The sequence below is a fragment of the Oreochromis aureus genome, linkage group 19 (genome assembly GCF_013358895.1).
Source record: "Oreochromis aureus strain Israel breed Guangdong linkage group 19, ZZ_aureus, whole genome shotgun sequence".
NCBI classification, from domain to species: Eukaryota; Metazoa; Chordata; class Actinopteri; order Cichliformes; family Cichlidae; genus Oreochromis; species Oreochromis aureus.
In genome coordinates this window covers 18,977,378-18,992,059 of record NC_052960.1, presented here as the reverse complement: position 1 = coordinate 18,992,059, position 14,682 = coordinate 18,977,378, and the positions used below count along the sequence as shown (strand labels likewise).

General features: G+C 40.0%; 2 protein-coding genes across 2 annotated transcripts; one reads left to right on the top strand and one right to left on the bottom strand.

Moving 5' to 3' along the window:
- Positions 1-2: 2 nt before the first annotated feature.
- LOC116334688 (serine protease HTRA2, mitochondrial-like) lies at positions 3-5,442 on the bottom strand. The gene is made up of 8 exons (XM_031758178.2): positions 4,720-5,442; positions 3,008-3,212; positions 2,690-2,884; positions 2,543-2,575; positions 1,919-2,027; positions 1,711-1,780; positions 1,531-1,626; positions 3-606 (listed from the first exon to the last, which is right to left on the bottom strand). The coding sequence occupies exons 1-8, from the start codon at positions 5,181-5,183 to the stop codon at positions 441-443; spliced, it is 1,338 nt and encodes a 445-aa protein (XP_031614038.2). The 5' UTR covers positions 5,184-5,442; the 3' UTR covers positions 3-440.
- Positions 5,443-7,428: 1,986 nt separating this feature from the next.
- On the top strand, positions 7,429-13,734 carry mis18bp1 (MIS18 binding protein 1). The gene is made up of 16 exons (XM_031758387.2): positions 7,429-8,581; positions 8,700-8,837; positions 8,965-9,266; positions 9,483-9,556; positions 9,704-9,825; positions 9,954-10,044; positions 10,207-10,322; positions 10,471-10,637; positions 10,718-10,787; positions 10,871-11,822; positions 11,900-12,078; positions 12,437-12,570; positions 12,661-12,803; positions 12,887-12,974; positions 13,067-13,121; positions 13,265-13,734. Exons 1-16 carry the CDS (start codon positions 7,759-7,761, stop codon positions 13,363-13,365), a joined length of 3,555 nt encoding a protein of 1,184 aa, XP_031614247.1. The 5' UTR covers positions 7,429-7,758; the 3' UTR covers positions 13,366-13,734.
- Positions 13,735-14,682: the final 948 nt, after the last annotated feature.

Genomic DNA, 14,682 nt, shown 5'->3' with positions numbered 1-14,682 from the left:
TCTCAGGCTCCGTGAGCTTTTATTTTACAAATAATGCATTTTGGACACAAATCATTACAAGAGACACAAGTTTGGCTACTCTGAGCAATAAGTAAGAAAGTAGAGGTAGAATTCACTGAGAACCCCTCCATGAATAATCAGTCAGCATGACATGGTTTTTACCATTTAATGAAAAATGGCACCATGAAGACTGCACCAGTGTAGTTTTAAACCGGTAACACTTACTGTGGCTAAAATGCCTACACATTCACTGTAAGCTGACACCTCTCCAAAAGTTAGTGAAATACTGGAGAATATAAGAAAACTTTTACATAAAATCCAATTTATTAAACAGCAAACATTTTCTTTTGAACAGTTACTGTAAGCATTCACAGTTTTCTAGTATACACAAGCTAACGTCTCATTCTGGCCAGCGGCTGACATGAAATATGCGGTTTGCATTAATCTATATACTCGGGAGTTATGTGAAGGCGGAGTAACTCTTGTCCTCGCTGCACCTGCATAGTGATTTTGTCGCTGCTGCGGACGGCCTGGTAGATCTCCTCTGAGGTGTTCACCTTGGCCCCGTTTATCTCCAGCACAATGTCTCCGGCTTGCATGCCAGCTCTGAAACAAGTCAGACGACAATTATATACCAACAAAAAATGTTAAATATTTTGTCTGCTTTATCTACAATCTCCAAATGTCAAATTACAGGAGAGGTTTCCTTCGAAAGTTTGAAAGAGACCATGTTGAAGTGATCGTTAAAATAAATTTACTTACCTGTATATTAGAAATAGTGTTGCATGAGGTTAATATAAATGTAAGAGCTGGTCAACTTGTATAAAAATAAACAACACAAAAATAAATGGTTCAACAATATAGAAATTCCTACAAAAAACAGACCAGAAGTTGAATTTTTTTAAATTCTGCAAATGCTCAAAAAAAACAAGTGTGACACAGAATATCTTCAGAAGTGACCAAGTAACAGTAAAGAACAAATGGCAAACGTATATCTACGGCTTTAAAAACAACAAACCTCTACAGATATGAATCATGCGATTAACACACACACACACACGCACACACGCACACACGCACGCACACACACACACACACACCTTTGCCTTTTCTTCACACAGATGAATCCTGATGTCTCAGTGCAAGCCTTCGCACGTTCTGGTTTCTGTCACTTCTGCAGTTTTCCGTCACATTATTGTGTCTCCCAAAAAACTTCCATTGTGTTTGTGAGATTTTTTTTGTCTACATTTATTCTGTTTTATTCAACTTCCATTTTGTGTTTTTCATTCATTTCCTGGTGCTTTCTAAAGTTGCTGTGCATTTGAACTCTCAGGGCCATTGTAAATACCCCGTAATACAGCAATAATGACTAAAGTAAGTGTACACAATGTCACTAAAAGTCTGTACAAACATCTCACATATGCCTGCGTCTTAATTACAACCACAAACACAAGTATTAGATTAAAGCAACCTCAATATAAGTTGCTGAACTGGAGGAAAGAAGCAGCATCCTTTATCCTTTATGCTTACCTGTAAGCTGGAGAGCCCATGATTACCCTGTGAATCAGGATACCGTGAGTCACATCTGGAAAAGATGAGTCTCTCAACCTCAGCTCAGCAATGATCCTAAAGGAACACACGGAAAACACCTTGTTTTAGATCAAACACTGCGCACTGCTGCTCTAACAGGGCATCGCTTGCTACATTTACCTCTGCGTCAGCGTCAGCATCATAACACCAATGTACCGCTGCTTCGTCTCATCCTTATGAAACCAAGTGCCTGGGAGAGGTGAGAAAAGAGGTGTGAACTTCATGAAAGACTGCAGGTTTTCTAACATATTTTTTTATAACACCATGAGGTAGAAAGCCACATAAAAAGATGTGATGCATCGCTTTTAAATCTTGATCGTTTTCTTACTTTTTCTTTTGGCTGCTTTCTCCAGAAAAAGCCTCACATGATCAGATGGAATTGCAAAGGAGATGCCAGCGGTAACCTTCATGGTGTTTATACCAATGACTTCACCATCCTAATAAAAGGAGAGATAAGGCACTCTGATATGCGGAACTATGAGATCAGGGTGTGTGCTTCGACTGTCAAAGTCCATTTAGTCAGCAAACACCTGGCGCATCATCAACTGAGATGACTTGGCCATTTAAATTGTTCGGGCTAATCACATCAACCCCACACTCTTAACAGACTGTTGACACAAGCAAAGAAATCATCCTTCAGTGGGAAGAAAGAGCAAGTGAAGCCATTTTAATGACGCGCAAATACAAATAAATGTGTCTGAAAATATGATTACTCCTTCATCAATTACAGTAAGGAACAAATGCAACACATTTGAACAAATGAGGCAAAAAGACTGCATTTAATTCCAGCACTGCATGCTGTGTGACTTAAAATAAACACTTCAATAGACTAGAATACATCAATCGGAAACAGGCTGCAAGGCAACGGTTTTGCTACTGTATTACATCACAGAGAGAGAGAGAGGGTGTGAGTGTGTGAGAGTGAGACACACAAACAGGACTTGTGACTCACCAGATTAACGAGGGGACCTCCAGAATTTCCAAACTGAAAAACAATTAGTCAAATGTGGCATTTAGAAACACGATAGGAGACGCCTGAGTCACTGAAAATACACTATCAACATATTCCAGTTTAAATATATTCTATTCAAGTACTCACATCAATGGTTGCATCGGTCTGTATGTACTCCATGTTGGAGTTGGACAGGCCCAGCTCCTTACTGCCTCTCTGCACTGAGCTGACAATCCCCGATGTGATTGTATTTCGTAACGAAAACGGGCTTCCCATAGCAACCACAAACTCTCCCTGTCGGACGTCAGACGACTGGCCGAGTGTGAGAGTGGGTAATGGGTTCTGCATATGTCAGGAGAGAAAGAGAGCATCTGAAATAAAGCTCTTTGTTTCTCTGTCTGTGGTGAAAGCACACATGCTAGTCTAGTTCCTTTCACTGAGACTGGCCCCTATTTTCTTGCTCACCCTCGCAGAGATTTTGATGGTGGCGATGTCAGTCACAGGGTCGACATCCTGCACGGTGGCATTGTACGTCTCTCCATTGGTGAGCTTCACACGGACACCTCGCTTGTTGGCTACAACGTGGGCATTAGTGACGATGAGACCATCGCTGCTGATGATAAAACCGGAGCCGTTTGACACTGGGACCTCTCGCCCTGAGAACGGGTGTCTGTAAAGTAAATGCAGCTTATGTTACTGAACCTGGTTCATCAGGGTTAGTTTATCATGGCAGGAGATACAGTATTGTGCAAAAGTCTTGAGCCACCCCTCATTTCTTCATATGTGTCTAGGAAAATGGAATAGAAGTTCCTTGTTTTTACTGAAACGTGCAAACATAGAGTTACAGTATATGAGGCAAAAACAGTGTTTGTACAGTTCTAATTAGTTTTAAAGTCGATATTTGGTGTGATCACCTTCATTCATCAACACTCTCCAAGTTCTCTTGGAATTTTTTTGTAGTTTTCAGGAATAGTCTTTGTTTTTCTATCCAGATATGCTTGATTTTGTTTGACATCATTGTTATACTAAAAAAAATAATAATAAAAATAGAACTGTCAACAATAATAAGATGGATTGGCAGATGCTAACAGAAATGTAGCATCGAGATCTGATGCTACTCTTATGTTTGCGATTCCATAAATTTTGACATCCCCAATATCACAGGCTGAAATGCAGTGCACTGTGTTTTAAAGATGCATCTCTCAGGTCTTGTGTCAGGTCTTTGTTGGATTTTGTCTTCTTTTGACTTTCATTTAGACAGACTGTTAGACAGGCCTGTCACTTCTTCTTTTTTTTAAAAAAAGGAAGCGTCTTCCACTTGTCCAGGTTCCTCAATTTTTTTAAGGACACACTGCTGAGATGTGTCATGTTTTCAGCTAATAGCTTTTTGGAATCATCTTGATTCAAAAATACTACTTCATGCTTTTCAAACTGTTATCTTTGGCATTTTGCATAGATTCAGTTAAAGAAAAAAACAAACAAACTATGTGTTGTTGTTTTTTGACAAGCTGCAGTAACAAAGTGCCTAAAAACAATTCAAAAACTGGTTCTCAGGCAAGTTGTCCATTATTCCTCCAATGAGTTAAGTGCCTTTTTAAATGTCACTTCAGCTTCATGCTTCAGCTTCATCGGCCAGCATTAAGTAGCTTAACAAACAAATTAAAAAAAAAAAAAAAAAAAAAACTCTTCTGGAAAAAGGTCAGGTAAAAGGACTGGACTGAAAATAGGTAAAAGCAGATCTCCTTTATGAGAGCTGTTGCTCAAGGAAAACACACACACACACACAGTAAAAGGTTATTGTGACACAAACAGTAAAGGTGGGGGCTGAGTGTCAGGACTTTACCTGATTCCACTTACTGATAAAAACAAGACTATCCACTGCTAAAGTATATCAGCAGCTGATGATATTTTTTGAAAATAAAATCACAAATGCTTTGGGTCCTTTTCTGTTGCATCTGTAATAAACAAAAAAAAAAATGCCCCTTTTCTCGTGTTTTCTGGTACATCTCCGGGCAAGTAAGATCAGCTTCTAGGACTGAGTGCTTATCTCCAGTGTGTGCTCTCACAGCTGTCTGAAATCTTGATTTAGGAAAATAACCGAATAAGTCACACACAGACACAGAAAACAAACTCACTGACATTTATTGCCGTCAATGGCATCTCTCTAGTTAACTCACCTGCCCACGATTTCAATGTACACCACAGCTGGAGTGGATTTTTCCACCACATCTGCGATGAAGTTGTACTTAAATCGGGGGCCGTCTGGTTTGAAGGGAGAAGCGCACTGAGCCGATGGGAGGATGTGCTGGAGAAATCCCCGGGATATTGCCACTTCTTTGTCCCCCGTTAGGTCTTTTTCAGTGTCCAGAAGCGCCGCACCACAGAGCCCCAAACCCACCGACACGGAGGTGAGCAAAGAGGAGCTTCTGTTGCTGTCCCGACCGTTTCTTCTTCTTCTCTCCCCAGCTTGAGCTCTCCTGTCCGGGCTTGTGTGTCCTCCTGCAGCCTCGTGGTTACATATCACAGCAGAGGAGACACGACTGACTGTCCTCTCAGCTAACGAGTTAAGTCCTCGGGTCTGACACCAACTTTGAGTCCTTAATGCTGAAAGAAAGCCCCTATTGACAGCCGCTGCTGCCATGTTGCATCACTTTACTCGCTAAACGTCGGTTTGAAGACACCCAAAAAGCACTTTATATCCCAATGTTTGCAGCAGTCTGTTATTTACGCGCCTTCATTTAAAGTGTACCGTTATCTAGCCCAGTTAGAATAACGGAAATGCACAAAAAAATTCTCCACCTATTAATTTTTAGCAAAACACCCTCAACACGGTAATGTCACTAGTAGTTTATGATTGCGCCTGCGTGGTAAGACACTTTCTTCTTCGGTGCCGTTTTTTCCTCCCTGGACTTTTGTGGCTTCTGTACTCATTACTGCCCTCTGCAGGGGAGAAAATGTAGAGGTTAAAAAAAATCACCGAACTGTCTGTGAGTTACAACAGAAACGGTCAGGTTTGGCGTATTTTTGCATGTATATGCATGTTATCAAGATAGTAAAATTTATTTATTAAGCGCTTTTTACAGAAAAACTGTCACAAAATGCTGTACAATAAAAAGAGTACAATAAATAAGACCTGTACTAATTGCATTATACTATTCTCCTTAAGTACAAGTACCAATGGAAAGTATGATAAGTTGCTAGGCCTATGAATTATGATATATAAATTAATTAAATGCATAAAAATTTCCAAAATATTATTGCTTTTACAGTTAAATCCTTAAAGTTAAGGAAAAGCTGCCTGAATCTAATATTGTTTTCTTTTTTATTATTTGCTATGCAAATAAAGACTTTAAGTTAATTGATTTTACTCTTGGGGAGCTCTTATCCACAAATGGAAGGTGGTTAGACTAATAAATGGCTACAGTTAAAGAGAATAGAATGTGTGTGTGTGTGTGTGTGTGTGTGTGTGTGTGTGTGTGTGTGTGTGTGTGTGTGTGTAAAACTAGAAGAATTTAATAATTTAAACTACATGATAAAGAACAAATATAAGTTAAAATACACAAACATATCAATTACAATATATGCAATACATATATACATATACATACATATATCAACTCAACAGCAAATATAATTTTTTATTTTGGAAAATTACAAAGTGAAAGAAATTCACATTATGTATTTATGTTTTCTGTATGTATCACATGAAAAAGTCATCTTCTTTTTTAAAAAAAATCTTCATAAAGAAATTAATTATCAGTTACTTTTCTGAAGTCATATCACAATGGTTGTCATTTTTTTAGTCTTAAATGTAATTGACTATTTTAGATTGAATTATATTGAATATTATATATGTATAGTTCTTCGTTTATCCATTTATTATTATTTACTCATTTTTTTTACATGCTCAACCTTTGGTGAGTAATAAAAGTATCATATTTATTTGTATTTTCATGTTAAATAATAAAATATAATTTTTTTAAACTTACAGAATGCAACGTTTTCAAACTTTTAAATAAAGTTTTTATTCATAAAAACAAAACTCCAGAGATAAGCGGCAGTGTTTAAAAATAAATCACTTTTCCTGGAAACTTGGGTCCAAATGGGATCCTATTGGTGGGTCAGCTGGTTAATAAAGAGGGACAACTACTTACTTACAACGACTTCATTGCACTATATAATTTTCCAATCAGTGTTCAGGAATTCTCAATGGTGCTTGGTGCCATACCCTCAGGGACTCTAATGTTATATAAAAACACTGACAGCTCAATATCTACCTCAGTCACTCTCCCTGATCCATCTGAGTCACCAATAGGAAAAATCTGCTTTTCACAGGAACTTGGTAACAGCAATAAGAGAATACGTAGTTTATTCCAAGAAGATGTCGTCTCTCTCCCATATGTAATATCTTACTGGAACCGATATGTTCCAGATATCAAGTGGAAGACAGTCTGGATGATCCCCCATAAATATTTGATTGTAAATAAGGTGAAGGAAGTCTCATTTAAAATTCTACATAAATGTTATCCAGCCAGTCACTACATGGTAAAATTTAAAAGAGACATAAATACTAACTGTACTTTCTGTGGGGCTCATCCAGAAACTGTGACACATCTTTTTTTGGTACTGTTCTTTTACACAGAGATTCTGGAAGGAATTTAGCAGTTTTGTTATTGTCCATATTTTAAGGGAATTTTCTTTACGATGGGCAAATGTTTTATTCTGTTTCTTTAAGTTCCCCAAGAGGAATGATAAATGTTTTTTATGATAAATTTGTTAATACTTTTAGCTAAATTTTTTATCCATAAATGTAAGTTTACTTACAAAACACCATATTTCTGTCATTTTTTTAAGGATGTGGAAATCAATATCAGACTCTACCAACAAAAAGGCTCTCAAAACAGTATATATCTGTGAATTTTTGCGTGTATTCTTGTAACTTTTTACCCCTGGCTTTGTGTGTTCATGTTCTGTTGTTTTGTATACTTCATCTGTTCGTATGTTGTATACTCATTGTTTGTTAAATAAAGTTTAACAAAAAAAAAAAGAGAGAGAGAGAGAGAGCGATAAGCGGCAGTGACGTACTTGTTGTGAAAGTACGTCACACGGTTTGAGCCAAAGGCGGCAGAGATGAGAAATTTAAAATTTGCGGGCTAGCTCGTTAGCTGCTAGCTCACGTCTCGGACCTATAATCAGGTAACTTCAGCTCGAGAATCATGGCTTCGTATCTTGATTTATTACAACAGACAAAACCGCAGTTTGAATCTCCGGCCAAAGTTTTTGCTAAGCTCAAATCCAAGGTGCAAAAGGAAGCGATGTGCGCAAAAGACGGCAACGGTCCGCCGAACAACGCTCGAGAGGAGCACAGAGTTCATTTAAAGTCGCCCAGGAAGCAGCAGCAGAGGATCTGGGTGACCGACGAGTTCGATGAGAATCAGAGGTTCGGCAGCGAAGCCCAGCCTTTGATCCTCTCGCCCATTAAGAGTCCACAGAAAACCTCCCTGTATTCGTATTCAGACTTTATCCGCAAGTCTTTGGAGGAAACGCCTCCAGTGGTTGAAATGGGACTTGGATGCACAAGAAGCGAGAGACGTTTCCTGGAGTCGACAGCCGTATCTCACCCTCTCTTTCTGACTAATCATATCCACAAAGAACCTCCTCAGGTCAGAGACTCGGATCGGTTCATCGTGTCCAGCAGGACTCCGTTGAAGGTTCAACCTGTCGAAAGTGACTGCAAGAGCATTGCTTCTGATGAAGAATGCGCTCCTCTCCACCAACCCGTGTCTACAGCCAGTGCCTTTTCCCCGATGGTGAAGAGGCTGAGGAAGAGAAAATGGGAGCAGCAGGAGTTTAACAAAGTCAACAGCACTGAGGAGGTGAGAAATGAACTCACATGTCAGCCTCGGCAAAGGAAAGCCCCTGCTCTCAGCGAGGAGAACACCCACAGCACCTGGATGAACATCAGAGGATGCTCTGCTGACCAACCAGAGAGGATCCCCGAAAACATGTTTACACCAAGAAAATTAGTCGCAGAGAGACGTGAGACATTTTTTCCTGCCTTTCCCCACCTTACATCAGAATATAGAAGTGTATAGAAATCACCTGGTAGACGCCTACAATAGAATAATAATAAAATATTTCTTCTGTTTTGAAACAGGCTGTGGTGTTGTTTTGGAAAAAATTCCTATAATGTCTCCAGCTAAGATGTTTGCTTATATGAAGGAGAGAGAAAGCAAAAGGGAACGGCGGGGAGTTCATGAAGTTATCAATACCACGAGGGACATCTTTAATGCAGGTGAGTGTGCTATGGTGTTAAAAAAGCAGGACATCCGGTTTAAGCCATTTCTATAGATATAGTTTGAGTTTTCCCAGGTCACTGTGCACAACACACCTTTGCTTATGGCACAATATCTTTCCCATAGTTAACTCCCTTAGGTCCGGAGACAGTCCTCTCTCCACACCCCACAGTGTTGCTGAGAGGGACAACAGCGTGTTTACAAATACCTCAGAAAGTGATGTTCCTGTAAGCCGGCGCATATCAGAGTCAGCTGACTGCCAGTCAGACGCCGACCCCTCCGCGGACGCTCTGACCTCGGCTGTGTCGGCGAAGCCCGTTTTGCTCGAAGACCCGCTTGTGCTCAATTCTCCGCAGATCTTGGTTCCGAAGAGACAAGAGGCTGTGTTCAAGTGCAACAAGTGGCCTAAGCAAGCGACATTCCCCAGCGTGAGTAAAACAAATGCCTCTTAATGAAATATAAGTGAACAAATGGCAGGGCTTGTGTCGGTTGAGCCTGAAAACTCCAGCTCTTTGAAGAAAAACAGCTTAGATTACTGATACATTTCAAGAGCAAATTGGAAAAATAGGTCAGCGGCAGTTTGCATTTCCCTATACGAGTTTTCTCTGGTTCATCATTGTCCCCTTGTTTCCCTCCTTTGGCAGGAGAGTGTGATTTATCTCAAAAAGTGGTTCCTGAGGAAAAACAGCAAGGGCCTCTTTGTTGATGGAATCCATGGGTAAGTGTTGTTCGATGTAATTTTGAACTTTGTGAATGAGGAGAATGACATGATGTCACATTGCTTTTCTCATTCGATACATATTTAGACATTAGACTTAGACATTTTTTATGAGGTTCATTGTTAACTGCTGTCTTTTCCTCCCAGGGAAGACAACATACCATGGAACAGTAACGTCATCATGCACAGGGTTTCTAAATCTATGATAAAGACCATCTCCGGCAGGGTTTACATCCTGGTTGGGAAGATGAACTTAAAAGTTGAATCTGGTAAGCTGACTTGAACCTTTTTCCAATTGTGCGTGGGAAGAAATTAAAAATGGATAAAAAGATGAAGCAAAGCTGCACAGAGAGTCTTATGCATGGTATTACATGGATTTACTTTTTTTTTTTTTCAGAGTTTCCCAGGTGGTTTTTGAAAAAGTTTGAAAGGGGTTTTCCTCCTAACTGGAAGGCGCTTTACGACAAGATGCTGACAGAGTCGAGAGAGTAAGAACACCAATTTCACATCCCTGCTCTTGCAGTCAGTAGATTGTGTTAGTTTTTGCAGGGGGATTGTGACTAAATTAATTATTTTTTTGTATAATTTGTCTAGATTGATTGTTGTACACCTTTGGGCTTGGTTAAGACCTAAATTTTGTTTTCCTGTAGCAACCAAGGCAGAGGAAGACAGAAGAAAAGTGAAAGTAGTGGTATCAAATCGAAGCAAAAATCGGAGGCCTCCCTCATCAACAGTTCTGTGAAGCAGCAAACTTCCTTTATGACACGTGAGTACAAGATACAAACCTGGTGACGTTTTGTTTTTTTGTTTTGTTTTTTTGTTTTGTTTTTTTGTTAAGTGGATTTTGGGGCATGAATAAATTGTTTTTGTTTTTACAATAAAGTAATTTTACTTTCTCTGTTAATTCTCTCTAGCTGATTCCTGCCCTCCCATGGGTGCTTCCTCCTCTAGCATGAAAGTGTCTCGAAGTGGTCGAGTAATCAAACCACCTCTGGAGTACTGGAAAGGAGGGCGCGTCATTCTAGATGCATTCATGAACGTTACCATCCATGAATGTTATAATACCTCCATCTGCAACTCTGTAAGCACCTAAAGTTGGGCTTGTGCGTGTTACAATTAAGGGTGAGTTACTTGAACTGTGTTCATTTTGATATTCCACAGGAGGTCAATACAACATTGTCTACAGGGATGTCGCAGGAGCCCGTCCGTGTGTTCTTGCCCTGCAGTGAAGGTAAAGACACTCTTGGAGCTTTAGTCATAGCAGTGTGAGATTTTAAAGTACATGTTGCATGAAACTGTGTTCTCTGATCCTAGGAGAAAAGGAGGCATCAGTACCACTGAGGAAGGTCAAGGCTCCTCTTCACAGACGCAGCAGAGTCAAGGCTAAACCAGACGGGAATCACTCTGATTTTCTCGAACCTGCTGCAGAGCTACTTAGGAGCCCTGAGGAAGGGGCAGGGAGAATAACAAGGTCTGGCCAAAAGTGTCCTGCTAAAGAAAGAGAACTACATGTGGACACTGTCCTAAAACACCACAGTGATAATGAAAAGTCTTCAGCACAGAGGTCACAAAAACGGTCACAGGGCAGCTGTAGGGCTTCAGCAAGATTATCTAAAAGTAAACAGGCTGTCATAAATTCCCCAGAAACTCCTCCAGTTAAAATATTACAGCAGCTGTCATCAGATGATGAGTTATCTATTAAGAGGAAGAAGCGAGGACACAGTAAAGACAGCAGGAATGCTCATAGGGAGTCAAAGTCGAGCCACAGCTCTGCAGCAAACAACTCACCAGGATCTGAAGAGCAAAACGAGAACAGAGAGTATTCAGCACAGAAGTCCCAAAAACATGGGTCACATGCCACTCGCAGGCCTGCAAAAAGAGTAAATACAAGAAAACAGATGGTCACAAATCCCCTAGACTCTCCCCCAGTGAATGATGAAACATCACAGAATCTGTCATCGGACGATGAGTTACCCATGAGGAGACGGAGGGGAAGGAAAGGAGCGCACAGTAAAAGCAGTAGAAATGCTCGTAGCAGGCCTCAGCCAAAACATGGGTCCTCATCCACCAAGTCAGAGGATTCAGATAACTTGATGAGGCACAAACCAAAACACAAGTCAAGCAAATCCACCAGAGCACCAGCACCCACAAAGACTTTGGCTGCGCCCACGCAATCCAGCAAGAAACACAGTACGAACGAGGGCAACATACCGCCGGAGCACGATGAGGATAAGTGGACAGAGGCAGAGCTGATGAGACTACAAGAGTGAGTTTTGTATCCTCAGTAAAGCCTTGTCACTCTCTTGTGGTTATAATCGTGTGTTTCTATGTTCTGTTTGCCAGGGCTGTGTCCTACTATCCTAAGCACATGGCAAATTACTGGGCAAAGGTAGCACGGATGGTGGGAACCCGTACTGCAGAAGAGTGCCACAGCCAGCACACATCCCAGGGAGCATCGCACACTCCTGCTAAGAAAGCCACAAAACCCAAAAAGAAAAAGATGGAGTCACCCAAAGCTCCAGGTATGAAGAGCCACTTCTGGGATGTTGACTGTGCAAACTAGTTCAATTGTGTACCATTTTAAAGGAGGTGTTTTATCAATAACTTTGAGGGACATTTTTCCAGCATTTACTTCACTATTCACTACTTTGTGTCCCATTATACTCTTTAAGTAAAATGGGACAATTTTAGGCCTACAGCCAACAGGTACTTTCATTATTGATCTACTGTTTTCTCTTTGAGTAATAACATGTTTAAAATTTAAATAAAGTCCAGAGCTTGTGTTGTTACACAGATTTGAATAAAATATACAAGAATTTAGCACCCTTAACCTTACATAGCCTTAGCCAGTGATGCCTATTTGCCTGTGTTTGGTTACAGATCATCCTGTGATATCAGCCCGAGCGGGAACCTTAAAGAGAAAACAGCAAGTGCGTCAGTTTTTGGAGACTATGCCCAGAGACAATGTTGATGACGTTTTCAGCTCTGAATACATGCAGAACAAGCGCTTTGAGGTTTGTCTCCCTTTCATAGGTTTTTTTTATGAGTAGTCGTTACACTAAACAACAACTAACCATTCCCCTTGACTGTGCCTTGACATGCAGCTCCGTTCCTTGTGTTCCGAGGACGAGGAAGACTTGGCAGTGTCGGACCTGGAACCCTTGACCCCTATGCCAACACGTTTCCCTGAAGTAAAGACTCCTCAGTGTCTGCATATCACTCCAGGCATGATGGGTTCTCCAAACAGGTGGGTGAACGTCTGTTCTAACCTGAAATGAGATGAATGCAGGAAAACAATATTTTCACTGAATTTTTGTCTCGATTTCAAAGGGACAATGACGACAAGTACGTGTATCAACTGCAGAAGAGGATTAAAAAAAATCAGTTTAACGCCTGCAAGCTCCCACCTCCTTCAAAGGTACTTCTTTCCTAACAGATTGGGCGTAATTTGTGACATTTTTGGTCATGGAAGTTTGTTTCACAAAACGCTGTATTTCTTTTGACTTTCAGAGCTTCACACCCACACCATCAGTTAAGAGAACAATGAGAAGATGTGGCAACACAGGTAAATGTCCTCAAGAATTGGCTAACAGTTGTACAAAGGGAATATATAGATAAAAGGAAAAGAGTTCATAAATTTACAGGTAGAGTTTTGGGTTTTTTTGTCTTTGACCACCTGTTATATTTTTTTCCCCTCTTTTGCACTAGAAAATGATACATTCGTGGTTTGGGAGATGTTCCCTGGAAACAATGAGGCGCTGTCTGAAAGTGAAGAAGAGGAGGATTTCTACTTCTCAGATAACGACTGATCAAAGTCAGAAATGAAATGTCATGTTATTTATTTTATTTCAAATAAATCAAATTAGCAGAGGAAAGGTGGGATCCCCCCCTACCTTGAGTCATGAACAGCAAAACATCTGTTGCCAGTCTTTCTCACCACGTCAATGTACATAACTTCCAATGTTGTAACGTATAAACATTTTTGTGTTGAGACAATGTGGTCTACATTTAATAGTTGCAAATGTAAAATTAATTTTAATAGAGAATAAAAAAAGAACTGCTGCTGTCTTGCAGTACATCCTTGTAAATATAGTGTAAATATAGTTTTTGTCCATGTGCATTTCTTTTATATACCAAAGGGTTGCTTATAATAAACCTTTTTTTTTCCCCATTCTTAATTATGGTTTATTTGTGTGTTTTATGCTTTAGTTGCACAGAGGTAGTTGGTTTTGATGTGCTCAAGTAGTCTTCAGGATTAGTTCTACAGGCTTCCTGAAGGAAATTCAACACTTTCTGTTGGCTGCCTTTTATTCTGTTCTTTGTCAAGATGATTTCACACTGCTTCAGTAAGGTGGTGGTGGACAGTACCATCTGGAAGCTTCAGTAATGCTTCCAGATGGTACTGTCCACCTTCATAATTTTGACAAGATCCTTAACACCACTGATTAAAATTCAGTTCAGTACAGTTCTATTTATATAGCATTAAATCGGTTGATTCTTTAAGAATCTCCATTTTCATTGTACAGATACTGTACCACAAGATTTCTCTTCTGTACATACTGATGATGATGATGAGCCAGAAATTTCAAAACTGGATTCATCCCTCCATAAGATCAGTCCACTTCTTGAATAATAGAAAAGACCTATCCCAGTCCTCCTTTTCTTGCTGTTTCCCATCCCTAACAATGGCTTCTTCACAGCCAACCTTCCATTTAGACATTCGTGATAAGGCTTCAGTGAATAGCAGATGCATTTCTCAGGTCTTTGCTGGATTTTTCCTTTTTCTGAAGGATATGACTTTCACTAACTGCTTATCTGCTGTGGATATTTTTTTAGGCCTGCCGTTTCTTATCCACTTTCAGTTTTTTCCTCAAGGTTTTTGCACACCATGCCAAGATATGCCAAGTTTTCGGCTAACAGTTCCTTAGGAATCACCTTGTTGGTGCAAAATACTATTTCATGCTGCAAAACTGTGTTGTCTTTCACATTTTTCAAGGGTTAACCAAAGAAATGGGAAGAAACCATGTGCCTATTGTGAGAGGCTGCTAGTAACAAAGTGTCTAAAGAAACCATTTAAAATTGGTTCTTTGCTGTTGACCTGTCTGTTATGTGTAGACACAACACTG

What these genes read in the sequence shown, in the direction of transcription:
- LOC116334688 (XM_031758178.2), bottom strand. Translation starts at nt 5,183, where the DNA reads ATGGCAGCAGCGGCTGTCAATAGGGGCTTTCTTTCAGCATTAAGGACT. An exon ending in GAAAGCAGCCAAAAGAAAAA is followed by an intron (nt 1,781 to 1,918) that starts GTAAGAAAACGA and finishes CACCTCTCCCAG; the next exon opens with GCACTTGGTTTCATAAGGAT. An exon ending in ATGGGCTCTCCAGCTTACAG is followed by an intron (nt 607 to 1,530) that starts GTAAGCATAAAG and finishes GACTTGTTTCAG; the next exon opens with AGCTGGCATGCAAGCCGGAG.
- mis18bp1 (XM_031758387.2), top strand. Translation starts at nt 7,759, where the DNA reads ATGGCTTCGTATCTTGATTTATTACAACAGACAAAACCGCAGTTTGAA. An exon ending in AAAATTAGTCGCAGAGAGAC is followed by an intron (nt 8,582 to 8,699) that starts GTGAGACATTTT and finishes GTTTTGAAACAG; the next exon opens with GCTGTGGTGTTGTTTTGGAA. An exon ending in AGCTCCCACCTCCTTCAAAG is followed by an intron (nt 12,975 to 13,066) that starts GTACTTCTTTCC and finishes TTTGACTTTCAG; the next exon opens with AGCTTCACACCCACACCATC.